General features: G+C 35.5%; 1 protein-coding gene across 1 annotated transcript in view; it reads right to left on the bottom strand.

Annotated features, from left to right (window-relative positions):
* Positions 1-21,009, bottom strand: part of KCP (kielin cysteine rich BMP regulator) — a 565,655-nt gene that overhangs the window by 412,329 nt on the left and 132,317 nt on the right. The window contains 1 exon segment of the mRNA XM_053716343.1: positions 7,217-7,293. Within this exon segment, the coding sequence (XP_053572318.1) occupies positions 7,217-7,293 (77 nt within the window).

Here is a 21,009-nt window from a genome sequence, read left to right as displayed (position 1 = left end):
AGTTTAACGAATAGCCAAGAAGTGGGGTGATATAAAGAAAGGAGTAAAAAGCCTCAACAAAGGAATTTGGAAATAATTGTGCTTTATACAAAAAAATCATAACCACCATAAAAAGGGGTGGGCCTCATGGACTCTTGCCAATATGAAAGAAATTAATTTATCAGGTAAGTTCTTACATAAATTATGTTTTCTTTCATGTAATTGGCAAGAGTCCATGAGCCAATGACGTATGGGATAGCAATACCCAAGATGTGGAACTCCACGCAAGAGTCTCTAGAGAGGGAGGGATAAAAATAAAAACAGCCATTTCGCTGAAAAAAAATTAATCCACAACCCAAATATAAGTTTATTCTCAAAGAATAAAAATAAAAACTTAAATCATAAGCAGAAGAATCAAACTGAAACAGCTGCCTGAAGAACTTTCCTACCAAAAACTGCTTCCGAAGAAGCAAATACATCAAAATGGTAGAATTTAGTAAATGTATGCAAAGAAGACTAAGTTGCTGCTTTTCAAATATGATCAACTGAAGCTTCATTCTTAAAAGTCCCAGAAGTGGAAACTGATCTAGTAGAATGAGCTGTAATTCTCTGAGGCGGGGCTTTACCGACTCCAAATAAGCTTGATGAATCAAAAGCTTTAACCACGATGCCAAAGAAACGGCAGAAGCCTTCTGACCTTTCCTGGAACCATAAAAGGTAACAAATAGGTTAGAAGTCTTCCTGAAATCTTTAGTGGCTTCAACATAATATTTCATAGCTCTCACCACATCCAAAGAATGTAAAGACCTCTCCAAAGAATTATTAGGACACAAAGAAGGGACAACAATTTCTCTATTAATGTTGTTAGAATTCACAACCTTCGGTAAGAATTTAAATGGAGTCTGCAAAACTGCCTTATCCTGATGAAAAATCAGAAAATGAGAATCACAAGAAGAGCAGATAATTCAGAAACTCTTCTAGAAGAAGAGATGGCCAAAAGGAACAACACTTTCCAAGAAAGTAGTTTAATGTCCAAAGAATGCATAGGGGCATATGTATCAAGCTCCATAACCTGTCCGCCTGCAGGCGGACAGATATTGCTACAATTCAACCCGATCGAGTACGATCGGGTTGATTGACACCCCCCTGCTGGCGGCCTATTGGCAGCGAGTCTGCAGGGGGCGGCGTTGCACCAGCAGCTCTTGTGAGCAGCCGGTTCAATGATGAATACGGCGAGCGTATTGCTCGCCGTATTCAGCGAAGTCTGGTGGACCTGATCCGCACTGGCAGATCAGGTCTTCTAGACTTTCATAACTAGAGGCCATAGGCTCAAATGGAGGAGCCTGTAAAGCCTTCAAAACCAAATTAAGACTCCAAGGAGGAGAGATTGATTTAATGACAGGCTTGATACGAACCAAAGCATGTACAAAACAATGAATAACAGGAAGTTTAGCAATTTTCCTGTGGAATAAAACAGAAAGAGCAGAGATTTGTCCTTTCAAGGAACCTGCAAACAAACCTTTATCCAAACCATCCTGAAGAAACTGTAAAATTATAGGAATTCTAAAAGAATGCCAAGAGAATTTATGAGAAGAACACCATGAAATGTAAGTCTTCCAAACTCAATAATAAATCTTTCTAGAAACAGATTTACGAGCCTGCAACATAGTATTAATCACTGAGTCTGAGAAACCTCTATGACTAAGTACTAAGTGTTCAATTTCCATACCTTCAAATTTAATGATTTGAGATCCTGATGGAAAAACGGACCTTGAGATAGAAGGTCTGGCCTTAATGGAAGTGGCCAAGGTTGGCAACTGGACATCTGAACAAGACTTGTGAGACCATGCTGGAGCCACCAGCAGCACAAACTATTGCTCCATGATGATCTTGGAGATCACTCTTGGAAGAAGAACTAGAGGCGGGAAAATATAAGCAGGTTGATAACACGACAGAAGTGTCAATGCATTCACTGCTTCCGCCTGAGGATCCCTGGACCTGGACAGGTACCTCAGATCTATTTCTGGAAGCCCCCACAACAATTTGAGATAACACATCTGGGTGGAGTGACCATTCTCCCGGATGTAAAGTCTGACGACTGAGATAATCCGCTTCCCAATTGTCTATACCTGGGATAGGAACCGCAGAAATTAGACAGGAGCTGGATTCCGCCCAAACAAGTATCCGAGATACTACTTTCATAGCTTGAGGACTGTGAGTCCCACCCTGATGATTGACATATGCCACAGTTGGGATATTGTCTGTCTGAAAACAAATGAACGGTTCTCTCTTTAACAAAGGCCAAAACTGAAGGGCCCTGAGAATTGCACGGAGTTCCAAAATATTGATTGGTAATCTTGCCTCTTGAGATTTTCAAACCCCTTGTGCTGTCAGAGATCCCCAAACAGCACCCCAACCTGAAAGACTCGCATCTGTTGTGATCACAGTCCAGGTTGGAAGAACGAAAGAGGCCCCTAGAATTATACAATTGTGATCTAACCACCAAGTCAGAGAAAGTCAAACATTGGGATTTAAGGATATTAATTGTGATATCCTTGTATAATCCCTGCACCATTGGTTCAGCATACAAAGTTGGAGAGGTCTCATAGGAAAACAAGCAAAGGGGATCACGTCCGATGCTGCAGTCATGAGACCTAAAACTTCCATAAACATAGCTACTGAAGAGAATGACTGAGACTGAAGGTTCCGACAGGCTGCAACCAATTTCAAACGTCTCTTGTCTGTTAGAGACAAAGTCATGGACACTGAATCTATCTGGAAGCATAAAAAGGTTACCTTTGTCTGAGGAATCAAAGAACTTTTTGGTAAATTGATCCTTCAACCATGTCTTTGAAGAAACAATACTAGTTGATTCGTGTGAGATTCTGCAGAACGTAAAGACTGAGCGAGTACCAAGATATCATCCAAATAAGGAAACACTGCAATACCCCGCTCTCTGATTACAGAGAGTAGGGCACCAAGAACCTTTGAAAAGATTCTTGGAGCTGTCGCTAGGCCAAAAGGAAGAGCAACAAATTGGTAATGCTTGTCTAGAAAAGAGAATCTCAGGAACTGAAAGTGATCCGGATGAATCGGAATATAAAGATATGCATCCTGTAAGTCTATTGTGGACATGTAATGCCCTTGCTGAACAAAAGGCAGAATAGTCCTTAAAATCACCATCTTGAAAGTTGGTACTCTTACATATCGATTCAAAATCTTTAGATCCAAAACTAGTCTGAATGAATTTTCTTTCTTTGGCACAATGAATAGATTTGAATAAAACCCCAGACCCTGTTCCTGAAACGCAACTGGCATGATCACCCCTGATAACTCCAGGTCTGAAACACACTTCAGGAAAGCCTGAGCCTTTACTGGGTTTGCTGGAATGCGTGAGAGGAAAAAATCTTCTCACAGGCGGTCTTACTCTGAATCCTATACTGTACCCCTGAGAGACAATACTCTGAATCCAATGATTTTGGACCGAATTGATCCAAACATCTTTGAAAATTTTTAATCTGCCCTCTACCAGCTGAGCTGGAATGAGGGCTGCACCTTCATGCAGACTTGGGGGCTGGCTTTGATCTCTTAAATGTCTTGGATTTATTCCAATTTGAGGAAGGCTTCCAATTGGAAACAGATTCCTTTGGGGAAGGATTAGATTTCTGTTCCTTATTATGCCGAAATAACGAAAATGGTTAGAAGCTTTAGATTTACCCTTAGGTTTTTTATCCTGAGGCAAAAAAACTTCCTTCCCCCCAGTGACAGTTGAAATTATTGAATCCAACTGAGAACCAAATAATTTATTACCTTGGAAAGAAAGAGATAGCAATCTGGACTTAGAAGTCATATCAGCATTCCAAGATTTGAGCCACAAAGCTCTTCTAGCTAAAATAGCTAAAGACATATATCTAACATCAATTTTAATGATATAAAAAATGGCATCACAAATGAAATTATTAGCATGTTGAATCAACTTAACAATGCTAGACAAATCCTGATCCGATACTTGTTGCTCTAAAGTTTCCAACCAAAAAGTTGAAGCAGCTGCAACATCAGCCAAAGAAATTGCAGGCCTAAGAAGATGACCTGAATATAAATAAGCCTTCCTTAGATAAGATTCAAGTTTCCTATCTTAAGGATCTTTAAAAGAAGTACTATCTTCCTTTGGAATAGTAGTATGTTTAGCAAGAGTAGAGATAGCCCAATCAACTTTGGGGATCTTTTCCCAAAAATCCAATCTAACTGCTGGCAAAGGATACAATTTTTTAAACCTTGAAGAAGGAATAAAAGAAGTACCAGGCCTATTCCATTCTTTAGAAATCATATCAGAAATAGCACCAAGAACTGGAAAAACCTCTGGAATAACCACAGGAGGTTTATAAACAGAATTTAAACGTTTACTAGTTTTAATATCAAGAAGACTAGTTTCCTCCATATTCAATGTAATCAACACTTCTTTTAATAAAGAACGGATATACTCCATTTTAAATAAATAAGAGGATTTGTCAGTGTCAATATCTGAGGCAGGATATTCTGAATCAGATAGATCCTCATCAGAGAAGGATAAATCAGTATGTTGCCGGTCATTTGAAATTTCATCAACTCTATGAGAAGTTTTAAAAGACCTTTTACGTTTATTAAAAGGCGGAATAGCAGACAAAGCCTTCTGAATAGAATCAGAAATAAATTCTTTTAAATTTACAGATATATCTTGTGCATTAGATGTCGAGGGAACAGCAACAGGTAATAAACTACTACTGATAGATACATTTTCTGCATGTAAAAGTTTATCATGACAACTATTATAAACCACAGCTGGAGGTATAATCTCCACAAGTTTACAACAAATGCACTTAGCTTTGGTAGAACTGTTATCAGGCAGCAGGGATCCAACAGTGAATTCTGAGACAGGATCAGATTGAGACATCTTGCAAATGTAAGAGAAAAAAACAACATATAAAGCAAAAGTATCAATTTCCTTATATGGCAGTTTCAGGAATGGGAAAAAAATGCAAACAGCATAGCCCTCTGACATAGAAAAAGGCAAGAGGCAAATAGGAATGGGGTCTTAAATAATGAAAATATTTGGCGCCAAGTATGACGCACAACAAACAGAAAAATATTTTTTGGAGCCAAAAATGCCCAGAAACGACACACTCGCGTCATGGATGACGCAACCTTGTAAAGGACTCGGCGTCAACTAAGACCCCAGAAATGATGAATTTACGCCAACGAACGCTACTTCGCGCCAAAAAATCTTGCGCCAAAAATGACGCAATAAACTTTTGCATTTTGCGCCCTCGCGAGCCTAAGACAGTCAATTTTAAAAAGAGACTATACCCCAGGTAAGAAATACATTTTCATAAACAAGCATTTCCCAGATATGAAACTGACTGTCTGCAAATGGAAATATACTGAAAACCTGAATCATGGCAAATATAAGTACAATACATATATTTAGAACTTTATATAGTTATATAAATACATAAAGTGCCAAACCATAGCTGAGAGTGTCTTAAGTAATGAAAACATACTTACCAAAAGACACCCATCCACATATAGCAGATAGCCAAACCAATACTGAAACGGTTATCAGTAGAGGTAATGGAATATGAGAGTATATCGTCAATCTGAAAAGGGAGGTAGGAGATGAATCTCTACGACCGATAACAGAGAACCTATGAAATAGACCCCCGTTAGAGAAATCATCGTATTCAAATAAGTGATACTCCCTTCACGTCCCTCTGACATTCACTGTACTCTGAGAGGAATCGGGCTTCAAAATGCTGAGAAGCGCATATCAACGTAGAAATCTTAGCACAAACTTACTTCACCACCTCCATAGGAGGCAAAGTTTGTAAAACTGAATTGTGGGTGTGGTGAGAGGTGTGCTTATAGGCATTTGAGGTTTGGGAAACTTTGCCCCTCCTGGTAGGATTGTATATCCCATACGTCACTAGCTCATGGACTCTTGCCAATTACATGAAAGAAAGGAAGATCTTCCTAGAGTCATTCTGAAGTAATCTTTGATTCTAGACCAGTCATCAGAAGCCATCCTGAAGTTTGCCCACAGGCTGAAATATTTAAATGAGTCTAGAGTCATTCACTGGCTGTTCATGCTTGTGAAGTAATCAGTAATCTGCTAATTATTCTGAAGTCATCACCCAGTATATTTTACCTTAGCTGATGACTTTACAAGTCTGATTATGTCTAATGATGAGCAAATCATTTCTAAAGTAGTTTAATGATCATCAAATGACTCCAGTATGGTCTCTAAAGCAATCTGTTTGTCTTTGGAATGATCAAAATACATTCTAGTTTTTCCCCAACGGAACTTGGAACTGACAATAATGGATCACTGAAATCGATATGGGTTAATGCAGTGTGTATGGTGTTAATTGTGTTTGACTTTTGTATAAGGCAAGGTGGTTATACTGGCCATGTTTAATTAATAACATTTTTAAAACTTTGAATATTTTTAAAGGTATTTTCTAAATTAAAAAATCTAATTCTTTAAAGGGACATAGAACCCAAATGTTTCTTTCATGATTAAGATGGAGCTTGTGATTTTAAACAATATTCCAATTTACTTATATTGTCAAATTTGATTCAGTCTCTTGGTATCTTTAGTTGAAAACCATATGTATGCTTCAAAAGAAGCCATGCACTACTGGGAGCAAGCTAACTAGCTAAGCACATCTGGTGAGCCAATGACAAGAGGCATTGGGGCCTATCTATCAAGCTCCGAATGGAGCTTGATGCCCAGTGTTTCTGGCGAGCCTGCAGGCTCGCCAGAAACAGCAGTTATGAAGCAGCGGTCTAAAGACCGCTGCTCCATAACCTGTCCGCCTGCTCTGAGCAGGCGGACAGACATCTCCGCAATTCAACCCGATCGAGTACGATCATGTTTATTGACACCCCCCTGCTGGCGGCTGATTGGCCGCGAGTCTGCAGGGGGCGGCGTTGCACAAGCAGCTCTTGTGAGCTGCTGGTGCAATGCTGAATACGGAGAGCGTATTGCTCTCCGTATTCAGCGAGGTCCGCCAGACCTTGGTAAATAGAAGCCTATATGTGCAGCCACCAAACAGCATCTAGCTCCCAGTAGTGCATCGCTACCTACCTACGTATGCCTTTCAACTAACGATATCAAGAGACTGAAGAAAATCAGATAATAGAAGTAAACTGGAAGGTTGTTTATATACATTGGGGTTTCTGGAGCCTGGCAAAGCCTTACCTGGCAGACACAGGAGGTGCAGGAACCCACAGAGAAAGTCTCCTTGTTATTGTAACTCCGTCCATCGTGAGTACAACCTGCAAGTACAAGAATAGACCCTGTGCATGTGAGACATGAACTTATGTGAGTACCTGCACTGTGTGATAACATTCTCACTATATCATTATTACCTACACTGTGAGATAACATTCTCACTATATCATTATTACCGGCACTGTGAGATAACATTCTCCCTATATCATTATTACCTGCACTGTGTGATAACATTCTCACTATATCATTATTACCTACACTGTGAGATAACATTCTCCCTATATCATTATTACCTACACTGTGAGATAACATTCTCCCTATATCATTATTACCTACACTGTGAGATAACATTCTCCCTATATCATTATTACCTACACTGTGAGATAACATTCTCCCTATATCATTATTACCTACACTGTGAGATAACATTCTCCCTATATCATTATTACCTGCACTGTGAGATAACATTCTCACTATATCATTACCTGCACTGTGTCATAACATTCTCACTATATCATTATTACCTGCACTGTGAGATAACATTCTCACTATATCATTATTACCTGCAGTGTGAGATAACATTCTCACTATATCATTATTACCTGCACTGTGTGATAACATTCTCACTATATCATTATTACCTGCACTGTGAGATAACATTCTCACTATATCATTATTACCTGCAGTGTGAGATAACATTCTCACTATATCATTATTACCTGCACTGTGTGATAACATTCTCACTATATCATTATTACCTGCACTGTGAGATAACATTCTCACTATATCATTATTACCTGCACTGTGAGATAACATTCTCACTATATCATTATTACCTGCAGTGTGAGATAACATTCTCACTATATCATTATTACCTGCACTGTGTGATAACATTCTCACTATATCATTATTACCTGCACTGTGAGATAACATTCTCACTATATCATTATTACCTGCAGTGTGAGATAACATTCTCACTATATCATTATTACCTGCACTGTGTGATAACATTCTCACTATATCATTATTACCTGCACTGTGAGATAACATTCTCACTATATCATTATTACCTGCACTGTGAGATAACATTCTCACTATATCATTATTACCTGCAGTGTGAGATAACATTCTCACTATATAATTATTACCTGCACTGTGTGATAACATTCTCACTATATCATTGTTACCTGCACTGTGAGATAACATTCTCACTATATCATTATTACCTGCACCGTGTGATAACATTCTCACTATATCATTATTACCTGCACTGTGAGATAACATTCTCACTATATCATTATTACCTGCACCGTGTGATAACATTCTCACTATATCATTATTACCTGCACTGTGAGATAACATTCTCACTATATCATTATTACCTGCACCGTGTGATAACATTCTCACTATATCATTAAAACATTCTCACTATATCATTATTACCTGCACTGTGAGATAACATTCTCACTATATCATTATTACCTGCACTGTGAGATAACATTCTCACTATATCATTATTACCTGCACTGTGAGATAACATTCTCACTATATCATTATTACCTGCACTGTGAGATAACATTCTCACTATATCATTATTACCTGCACTGTGTGATAACATTCTCACTATATCATTATTACCTGCACTGTGAGATAACATTCTCACTATATCATTATTACCTGCACTGTGAGATAACATTCTCACTATATCATTATTACCTGCACTGTGTGATAACATTCTCACTATATCATTATTACCTGCACTGTGTGATAACATTCTCACTATATCATTATTACCTGCACTGTGAGATAACATTCTCACTATATCATTATTACCTGCACTGTGTGATAACATTCTCACTATATCATTATTACCTGCACTGTGAGATAACATTCTCACTATATCATTATTACCTGCACTGTGTGATAACATTCTCACTATATCATTATTACCTGCACTGTGAGATAACATTCTCACTATATCATTATTACCTGCACTGTGTGATAACATTCTCACTATATCATTATTACCTGCACTGTGTGATAACATTCTCACTATATCATTATTACCTGCACTGTGAGATAACATTCTCCCTATATCATTATTACCTGCACTGTGAGATAACATTCTCACTATATCATTATTACCTGCACTGTGTGATAACATTCTCACTATATCATTATTACCTGCACTGTGAGATAACATTCTCACTATATCATTATTACCTGCACTGTGAGATAACATTCTCACTATATCATTATTACCTGCACTGTGTGATAACATTCTCACTATATCATTATTACCTGCACTGTGAGATAACATTCTCACTATATCATTATTGCCTGCACTGTGTGATAACATTCTCACTATATCATTATTACCTGCACTGTGAGATAACATTCTCACTATATCATTATTACCTGCACTGTGAGATAACATTCTCACTATAGCATTATTACCTGCACTGTGAGATAACATTCTCACTATATCATTATTACCTCAGTGTAAGATAACATTCTCACTATATCATTATTACCCGCACTGTGAGATAACATTCTCACTATATCATTATTACCTGCACTGTTAGATAACATTCTCACTATATCATTATTACCTGCACTGTGAGATAACATTCTCACTATATCATTATTACCTGCACTGTGAGATAACATTCTCACTATATCATTATTACCTGCACTGTGAGATAACATTCTCACTATATCATTAGTACCTGCACTGTGAGATAACATTCTCACTATATCATTACCTGCACTGTGAGATACCATTCTCACTATATCATTTTTACCTGCACTGTGTGATAACATTCTCACTATATCATTATTACCTGCACTGTGTGATACCATTCTCACTATATCATTATTACCTGCACTGTGTGATAACATTCTCACTATATCATTATTACCTGCACTGTGAGATAACATTCTCACTATATCATTATTACCTGCACTGTGTGATAACATTCTCACTATATCATTATTACCTGCACTGTGTGATAACATTCTCACTATATCATTATTACCTGCACTGTGTGATAACATTCTCACTATATCATTATTACCTGCACTGTGAGATAACATTCTCACTATATCATTATTACCTGCACTGTGAGATAACATTCTCACTATATCATTATTACCTGCACTGTGTGATAACATTCTCACTATATCATTATTACCTGCACTGTGTGATAACATTCTCACTATATCATTATTACCTGCACTGTGTGATAACATTCTCACTATATCATTATTACCTGCACTGTGAGATAACATTCTCACTATATCATTATTACCTGCACTGTGTGATAACATTCTAACTATATCATTATTACCTGCACTGTGTGATAACATTCTCACTATATCATTATTACCTGCACTGTGAGATAACATTCTCACTATATCATTATTACCTGCACTGTGTGATAACATTCTCACTATATCATTATTACCTGCACTGTGAGATAACATTCTCACTATATCATTATTACCTGCACTGTGTGATAACATTCTCACTATATCATTATTACCTGCACTGTGTGATAACATTCTCACTATATCATTATTACCTGCACGTGTGATAACATTCTCACTATATCATTATTACCTGCACTGTGTGATAACATTCTCACTATATCATTATTACCTGCACTGTGAGATAACATTCTCACTATATCATTATTACCTGCACTGTGAGATAACATTCTCACTATATCATTATTACCTGCACTGTGTGATAACATTCTCACTATATCATTATTACCTGCACTGTGTGATAACATTCTCACTATATCATTATTACCTGCACTGTGTGATAACATTCTCACTATATCATTATTACCTGCACTGTGAGATAACATTCTCACTATATCATTATTACCTGCACTGTGTGATAACATTCTCACTATATCATTATTACCTGCACTGTGAGATAACATTCTCACTATATCATTATTACCTGCACGTGTGATAACATTCTCACTATATCATTATTACCTGCACTGTGAGATAACATTCTCACTATATCATTATTACCTGCACTGTGTGATAACATTCTCACTATATCATTATTACCTGCACTGTGAGATAACATTCTCACTATATCATTATTACCTGCACTGTGTGATAACATTCTCACTATATCATTATTACCTGCACTGTGAGATAACATTCTCACTATATCATTATTACCTACAGTGTGAGATAACATTCTCACTATATCATTATTACCTGCAGTGTGAGATAACATTCTCACTATATCATTATTACCTGCACTGTGTGATAACATTCTCACTATATCATTATTACCTGCACTGTGAGATAACATTCTCACTATATCATTATTACCTGCAGTGTGAGATAACATTCTCACTATATCATTATTACCTGCACTGTGTGATAACATTCTCACTATATCATTATTACCTGCACTGTGAGATAACATTCTCACTATATCATTATTACCTGCACTGTGTGATAACATTCTCACTATATCATTATTACCTGCACTGTTAGATAACATTCTCACTATATCATTATTACCTGCACTGTGTGATAACATTCTCACTATATCATTGTTACCTGCACTGTGAGATAACATTCTCACTATATCATTATTACCTGCACTGTGAGATAACATTCTCACTATATCATTATTACCTGCACCGTGTGATAACATTCTCACTATATCATTAAAACATTCTCACTATATCATTATTACCTGCACTGTGAGATAACATTCTCACTATATCATTATTACCTGCACTGTGAGATAACATTCTCACTATATCATTATTACCTGCACTGTGAGATAACATTCTCACTATATCATTATTACCTGCACTGTGAGATAACATTCTCACTATATCATTATTACCTGCACTGTGTGATAACATTCTCACTATATCATTATTACCTGCACTGTGAGATAACATTCTCACTATATCATTATTACCTGCACTGTGAGATAACATTCTCACTATATCATTATTACCTGCACTGTGTGATAACATTCTCACTATATCATTATTACCTGCACTGTGTGATAACATTCTCACTATATCATTATTACCTGCACTGTGAGATAACATTCTCACTATATCATTATTACCTGCACTGTGAGATAACATTCTCACTATATCATTATTACCTGCACTGTGTGATAACATTCTCACTATATCATTATTACCTGCACTGTGTGATAACATTCTCACTATATCATTATTACCTGCACTGTGAGATAACATTCTCACTATATCATTATTACCTGCACTGTGAGATAACATTCTCACTATATCATTATTACCTGCACTGTGTGATAACATTCTCACTATATCATTATTACCTGCACTGTGTGATAACATTCTCACTATATCATTATTACCTGCACTGTGAGATAACATTCTCACTATATCATTATTACCTGCACTGTGAGATAACATTCTCACTATATCATTATTACCTGCACTGTGTGATAACATTCTCACTATATCATTATTACCTGCACTGTGAGATAACATTCTCCCTATATCATTATTACCTGCACTGTGTGATAACATTCTCACTATATCATTATTACCTGCACTGTGAGATAACATTCTCACTATATCATTATTACCTGCACTGTGTGATAACATTCTCACTATATCATTATTACCTGCACTGTGAGATAACATTCTCACTATATCATTATTACCTGCACTGTGAGATAACATTCTCACTATATCATTATTACCTGCACTGTGTGATAACATTCTCACTATATCATTATTACCTGCACTGTGAGATAACATTCTCACTATATCATTATTGCCTGCACTGTGTGATAACATTCTCACTATATCATTATTACCTGCACTGTGAGATAACATTCTCACTATATCATTATTACCTGCACTGTGAGATAACATTCTCACTATAGCATTATTACCTGCACTGTGAGATAACATTCTCACTATATCATTATTACCTCAGTGTAAGATAACATTCTCACTATATCATTATTACCCGCACTGTGAGATAACATTCTCACTATATCATTATTACCTGCACTGTTAGATAACATTCTCACTATATCATTATTACCTGCACTGTGAGATAACATTCTCACTATATCATTATTACCTGCACTGTGAGATAACATTCTCACTATATCATTATTACCTGCACTGTGAGATAACATTCTCACTATATCATTAGTACCTGCACTGTGAGATAACATTCTCACTATATCATTACCTGCACTGTGAGATACCATTCTCACTATATCATTTTTACCTGCACTGTGTGATAACATTCTCACTATATCATTATTACCTGCACTGTGTGATACCATTCTCACTATATCATTATTACCTGCACTGTGTGATAACATTCTCACTATATCATTATTACCTGCACTGTGAGATAACATTCTCACTATATCATTATTACCTGCACTGTGTGATAACATTCTCACTATATCATTATTACCTGCACTGTGTGATAACATTCTCACTATATCATTATTACCTGCACTGTGTGATAACATTCTCACTATATCATTATTACCTGCACTGTGAGATAACATTCTCACTATATCATTATTACCTGCACTGTGAGATAACATTCTCACTATATCATTATTACCTGCACTGTGTGATAACATTCTCACTATATCATTATTACCTGCACTGTGTGATAACATTCTCACTATATCATTATTACCTGCACTGTGTGATAACATTCTCACTATATCATTATTACCTGCACTGTGAGATAACATTCTCACTATATCATTATTACCTGCACTGTGTGATAACATTCTAACTATATCATTATTACCTGCACTGTGTGATAACATTCTCACTATATCATTATTACCTGCACTGTGAGATAACATTCTCACTATATCATTATTACCTGCACTGTGTGATAACATTCTCACTATATCATTATTACCTGCACTGTGAGATAACATTCTCACTATATCATTATTACCTGCACTGTGTGATAACATTCTCACTATATCATTATTACCTGCACTGTGAGATAACATTCTCACTATATCATTATTACCTGCACTGTGTGATAACATTCTCACTATATCATTATTACCTGCACTGTGAGATAACATTCTCACTATATCATTATTACCTGCACTGTGTGATAACATTCTCACTATATCATTATTACCTGCACTGTGTGAAAACATTCTCACTATATCATTATTACCTGCACTGTGTGATAACATTCTCACTATATCATTATTACCTGCACTGTGTGATAACATTCTCACTATATCATTATTACCTGCACTGTGAGATAACATTGTCACTATATCATTATTACCTGCACTGTGAGATAACATTCTCACTATATCATTATTACCTGCACTGTGTGATTACATTCTCACTATATCATTATTACCTGCACTGTGAGATAACATTCTCCCTATATCATTATTACCTGCACTGTGAGATAACATTCTCACTATATCATTATTACCTGCACTGTGTGATAACATTCTCACTATATCATTATTACCTGCACTGTGAGATAACATTCTCACTATATCATTATTACCTGCACTGTGAGATAACATTCTCACTATATCATTATTACCTGCACTGTGTGATAACATTCTCACTATATCATTATTACCTGCACTGTGAGATAACATTCTCACTATATCATTATTGCCTGCACTGTGTGATAACATTCTCACTATATAATTATTACCTGCACTGTGAGATAACATTCTCACTATATCATTATTACCTGCACTGTGAGATAACATTCTCACTATAGCATTATTACCTGCACTGTGAGATAACATTCTCACTATATCATTATTACCTCAGTGTAAGATAACATTCTCACTATATCATTATTACCTGCACTGTTAGATAACATTCTCACTATATCATTATTACCTGCACTGTGAGATAACATTCTCACTATATCATTATTACCTGCACTGTGAGATAACATTCTCACTATATCATTATTACCTGCACTGTGAGATAACATTCTCACTATATCATTAGTACCTGCACTGTGAGATAACATTCTCACTATATCATTACCTGCACTGTGAGATACCATTCTCACTATATCATTTTTACCTGCACTGTGAGATAACATTCTCACTATATCATTATTACCTGCACTGTGTGATAACATTCTCACTATATCATTATTACCTGCACTGTTTGATAACATTCTCACTATATCATTATTACCTGCACTGTGTGATACCATTCTCACTATATCATTATTACCTGCACTGTGAGATAACATTCTCACTATATCATTATTACCTGCACTGTGAGATAACATTCTCACTATATCATTATTACCTGCACTGTGTGATAACATTTTCACTATATCATTATTACCTGCACTGTGTGATAACATTCTCACTATATCATTATTACCTGCACTGTGTGATAACATTCTCACTATATCATTATTACCTGCACTGTGAGATAACATTCTCACTATATCATTATTACCTGCACTGTGAGATAACATTCTCACTATATCATTATTACCTGCACTGTGTGATAACATTCTCACTATATCATTATTACCTGCACTGTGTGATAACATTCTCACTATATCATTATTACCTGCACTGTGTGATAACATTCTCACTATATCATTATTACCTGCACTGTGAGATAACATTCTCACTATATCATTATTACCTGCACTGTGTGATAACATTCTAACTATATCATTATTACCTGCACTGTGTGATAACATTCTCACTATATCATTATTACCTGCACTGTGAGATAACATTCTCACTATATCATTATTACCTTCACTGTGTGATAACATTCTCACTATATCATTATTGCCTGCACTGTGTGATACCATTCTCACTATATCATTATTACCTGCACTGTGTGATAACATTCTCACTATATCATTATTACCTGCACTGTGTGATAACATTCTCACTATATCATTATTACCTGCACTGTGAGATAACATTCTCACTATATCATTATTACCTGCACCGTGAGATAACATTCTCACTATATCATTATTACCTGCACCGTGAGATAACATTCTCACTATATCATTATTACCTGCACTGTGAGATAACATTCTCACTATATCATTATTACCTGCACTGTGTGATAACATTCTCACTATATCATTATTACCTGCACTGTGAGATAACATTCTCACTATATCATTATTACCTGCACCGTGTGATAACATTCTCACTATATCATTATTACCTGCACTGTGAGATAACATTCTCACTATATCATTATTACCTGCACTGTGTGATAACATTCTCACTATATCATTATTACCTGCACTGTGTGATAACATTCTCACTATATCATTATTACCTGCACTGTGTGAAAACATTCTCACTATATCATTATTACCTGCACTGTGTGATAACATTCTCACTATATCATTATTACCTGCACTGTGTGATAACATTCTCACTATATCATTATTACCTGCACTGTGAGATAACATTGTCACTATATCATTATTACCTGCACTGTGAGATAACATTCTCACTATATCATTATTACCTGCACTGTGTGATTACATTCTCACTATATCATTATTACCTGCACTGTGAGATAACATTCTCACTATATCATTATTACCTGCACTGTGTGATAACATTCTCACTATATCATTATTACCTGCACTGTGTGATTACATTCTCACTATATCATTATTACCTGCACTGTGAGATAACATTCTCACTATATCATTATTACCTGCACTGTGTGATAACATTCTCACTATATCATTATTACCTGCACTGTGAGATAACATTCTCACTATATCATTATTACCTACAGTGTGAGATAACATTCTCACTATATCATTATTAACTACAGTGTGAGATAACATTCTCACTATATCATTATTGCCTACACTGTGAGATAACATTCTCACTATATCATTATTACCTGCACTGTGAGATAACATTATCACTATAGCATTATTACCTGCACTGTGAGATAACATTATCACTATAGCATTATTACCTGCACTGTGTGATAACATTCTCACTATATCATTATTACCTGCACTGTGAGATAACATTCTCACTATAGCATTATTACCTGCACTGTGAGATAACATTCTCACTATAGCATTATTACCTGGACTGTGTGATAACATTCTCACTATATCATTATTACCTGCACTGTGAGATAACATTCTCACTATATAATTACCTGCACTGTGAGATAACATTCTCACTATATCATTACCTGCACTGTGAGATAACATTCTCACTATATCATTATTACCTGCACTGTCAGATAACATTCTCACTATATCATTATTACCTGCACTGTGAGATAACATTCTCACTATATCATTATTACCTGCACTGTGTGATAACATTCTCACTATAGCATTATTACCTGCAGTGTGTGATAACATTCTCACTAAATCATTATTACCTGCACTGTGTGATAACATTCTCACTATATCATTATTACCTGCACTGTGTGATAACATTCTCACTATATCATTATTACCTGCACTGTGAGATAACATTCTCACTATATCATTATTACCTGCACCGTGAGATAACATTCTCACTATATCATTATTACCTGCACTGTGTGATAACATTCTCACTATATCATTATTACCTGCACTGTGTGATAACATTCTCACTATATCATTATTACCTGCACTGTGTGATAACATTCTCACTATATCATTACCTGCACTGTGTGATAACATTCTCACTATATCATTATTACCTGCACTGTGTGATAAAATTCTCACTATATAATTACCTGCACTGTGTGATAACATTCTCACTATATCATTATTACCTGCAGTGTGAGATAACATTCTCACTATATCATTATTACCTGCACTGTGTGATAACATTCTCACTATATCATTATTACCTGCAGTGTGAGATAACATTCTCACTATATCATTATTACCTGCACTGTGTGATAACATTCTCACTATATCATTATTACCTGCACTGTGTGATAACATTCTCACTATATCATTATTACCTGCACTGTGAGATAACATTCTCACTATATCATTACCTGCACTGTGTGATAACATTCTCACTATATCATTATTACCTGCACTGTGTGATAACATTCTCACTATATCATTATTACCTGCACTGTTTGATAACATTCTCACTATATCATTATTACCTGCACTGTGTGATAACATTCTCACTATATCATTATTACCTGCAGTGTGTGATAACATTCTCACTATATCATTATTACCTGCACTGTGTGATAACATTCTCACTATATCATTATTACCTGCACTGTTTGATAACATTCTCACTATATCATTATTGCCTACACTGTGAGATAACATTCTCACTATATCATTATTACCTGCACTGTGTGATAACATTCTCACTATATCATTATTACCTGCACTGTGTGATAACATTCTCACTATATCATTATTACCTGCACTGTCAGATAACATTCTCACTATATCATTATTACCTGCACTGTGAGATTACATTCTCACTATATCATTATTACCTGCACTGTGTGATAACATTCTCACTATATCATTATTACCTGCACTGTGAGATAACATTCTCACTATATCATTATTACCTGCACTGTGAGATAACATTCTCACTATATCATTATTACCTACACTGTGTGATAACATTCTCACTATATCATTATTACCTACACTGTGTGATAACATTCTCACTATATCATTACCTGCACTGTGTGATAACATTCTCACTATATCATTATTACCTGCACTGTGAGATAGCATTCTCACTATATCATTATTACCTGCACTGTTAGATAACATTCTCACTATATCATTATTACCTGCACTGTGTGATAACATTCTCACTATATCATTATTACCTACACTGTGAGATAACATTCTCACTATAGCATTATTACCTGCACTGTCAGATAACATTCTCACTATATCATTATTACATGCACTGTGAGATTACATTCTCACTATATCATTATTACCTGCACTGTGTGATAACATTCTCACTATATCATTATTACCCGCACTGTGAGATAACATTCTCACTATATCATTATTACCTGCACTGTGAGATAACATTCTCACTATATCATTATTACCTGCACTGTGAGATAACATTCTCACTATATCATTATTACCTGCACTGTGAGATAACATTTTCACTATATCATTATTACCTGCACTGTGTGATAACATTCTCACTATATCATTATTACCTGCACTGTATGATAACATTCTCACTATATCATTATTACCTGCACTGTGAAATAATATTCTCACTATATCATTATTACCTGCACTGTGTGATAACATTCTCACTATATCATTATTACCTGCACTGTGAGATAACATTCTCACTATATCATTATTACCTGCACTGTGAGATAACATTCTCACTATATCATTACCTGCACTGTGTGATAACATTCTCACTATATCATTATTACCTGCACTGTGAGATAACATTCTCACTATATCATTATTACCTGCACTGTGTGAGATAACATTCTCACTATATCATTATTACCTGCACTGTGAGATAACATTCTCACTATATCATTATTACCTGCACTGTGTGAGATAACATTCTCACTATATCATTATTACCTGCACTGTGAGATAACATTCTCACTATATCATTATTACCTGCACTGTGTGATAACATTCTCACTATATCATTATTACCTGCACTGTGTGAGATAACATTCTCACTATATCATTATTACCTGCACTGTGTGATAATATTCTCACTATATCATTATTACCTGCACTGTGTGATAACATTCTCACTATATCATTATTACCTGCACTGTGAGATAACATTCTCACTATATCATTATTACCTGCACTGTGAGATAACATTCTCACTATATCATTATTACCTGCACTGTGTGATAACATTCTCACTATATCATTATTACCTGCACTGTTAGATAACATTCTCACTATATCATTATTACCTGCACTGTGTGATAACATTCTCACTATATCATTATTACCTGCACTGTGTGATAACATTCTCACTATATCATTATTACCTGCACTGTGAGATAACATTCTTACTATATCATTATTACCTGCACTGTTAGATAACATTCTCACTATATCATTATTACCTGCACTGTGTGATAACATTCTCACTATATCATTATTACCTGCACTGTGTGAGATAACATTCTCACTATATCATTATTACCTGCACTGTGTGATAACATTCTCACTATATCATTATTACCTGCACTGTGAGATAACATTCTCACTATATCATTATTACCTGCACTGTGAGGTAACATTCTCACTATATGATTATTACCTTCACTGTGTGATAACATTCTCACTATATCATTATTACCTGCACTGTGAGATAACATTCTCACTATATCATTATTACCTGCACTGTGTGATAACATTCTCACTATATCATTATTACCTGCACTGTGTGATAACATTCTCACTATATCATTATTACCTGCACTGTGTGATAACATTCTCACTATATCATTATTACCTGCACTGTGAGATAACATTCTCACTATATCATTATTACCTGCATTGTGTGATAACATTCTCACTATATCATTATTACCTGCACTGTGTGATAACATTCTCACTATATCATTATTACCTGCACTGTTAGATAACATTCTCACTATATCATTATTACCTGCACTGTGTGATAACATTCTCACTATATCATTATTACCTGCACTGTTAGATAACATTCTCACTATATCATTATT

The sequence above is a fragment of the Bombina bombina genome, chromosome 6 (genome assembly GCF_027579735.1).
Source record: "Bombina bombina isolate aBomBom1 chromosome 6, aBomBom1.pri, whole genome shotgun sequence".
Lineage (NCBI taxonomy): Eukaryota > Metazoa > Chordata > Amphibia > Anura > Bombinatoridae > Bombina > Bombina bombina.
Note: the sequence above shows the minus strand (reverse complement) of the source record. Positions and strands in the feature narration are given on the sequence as shown.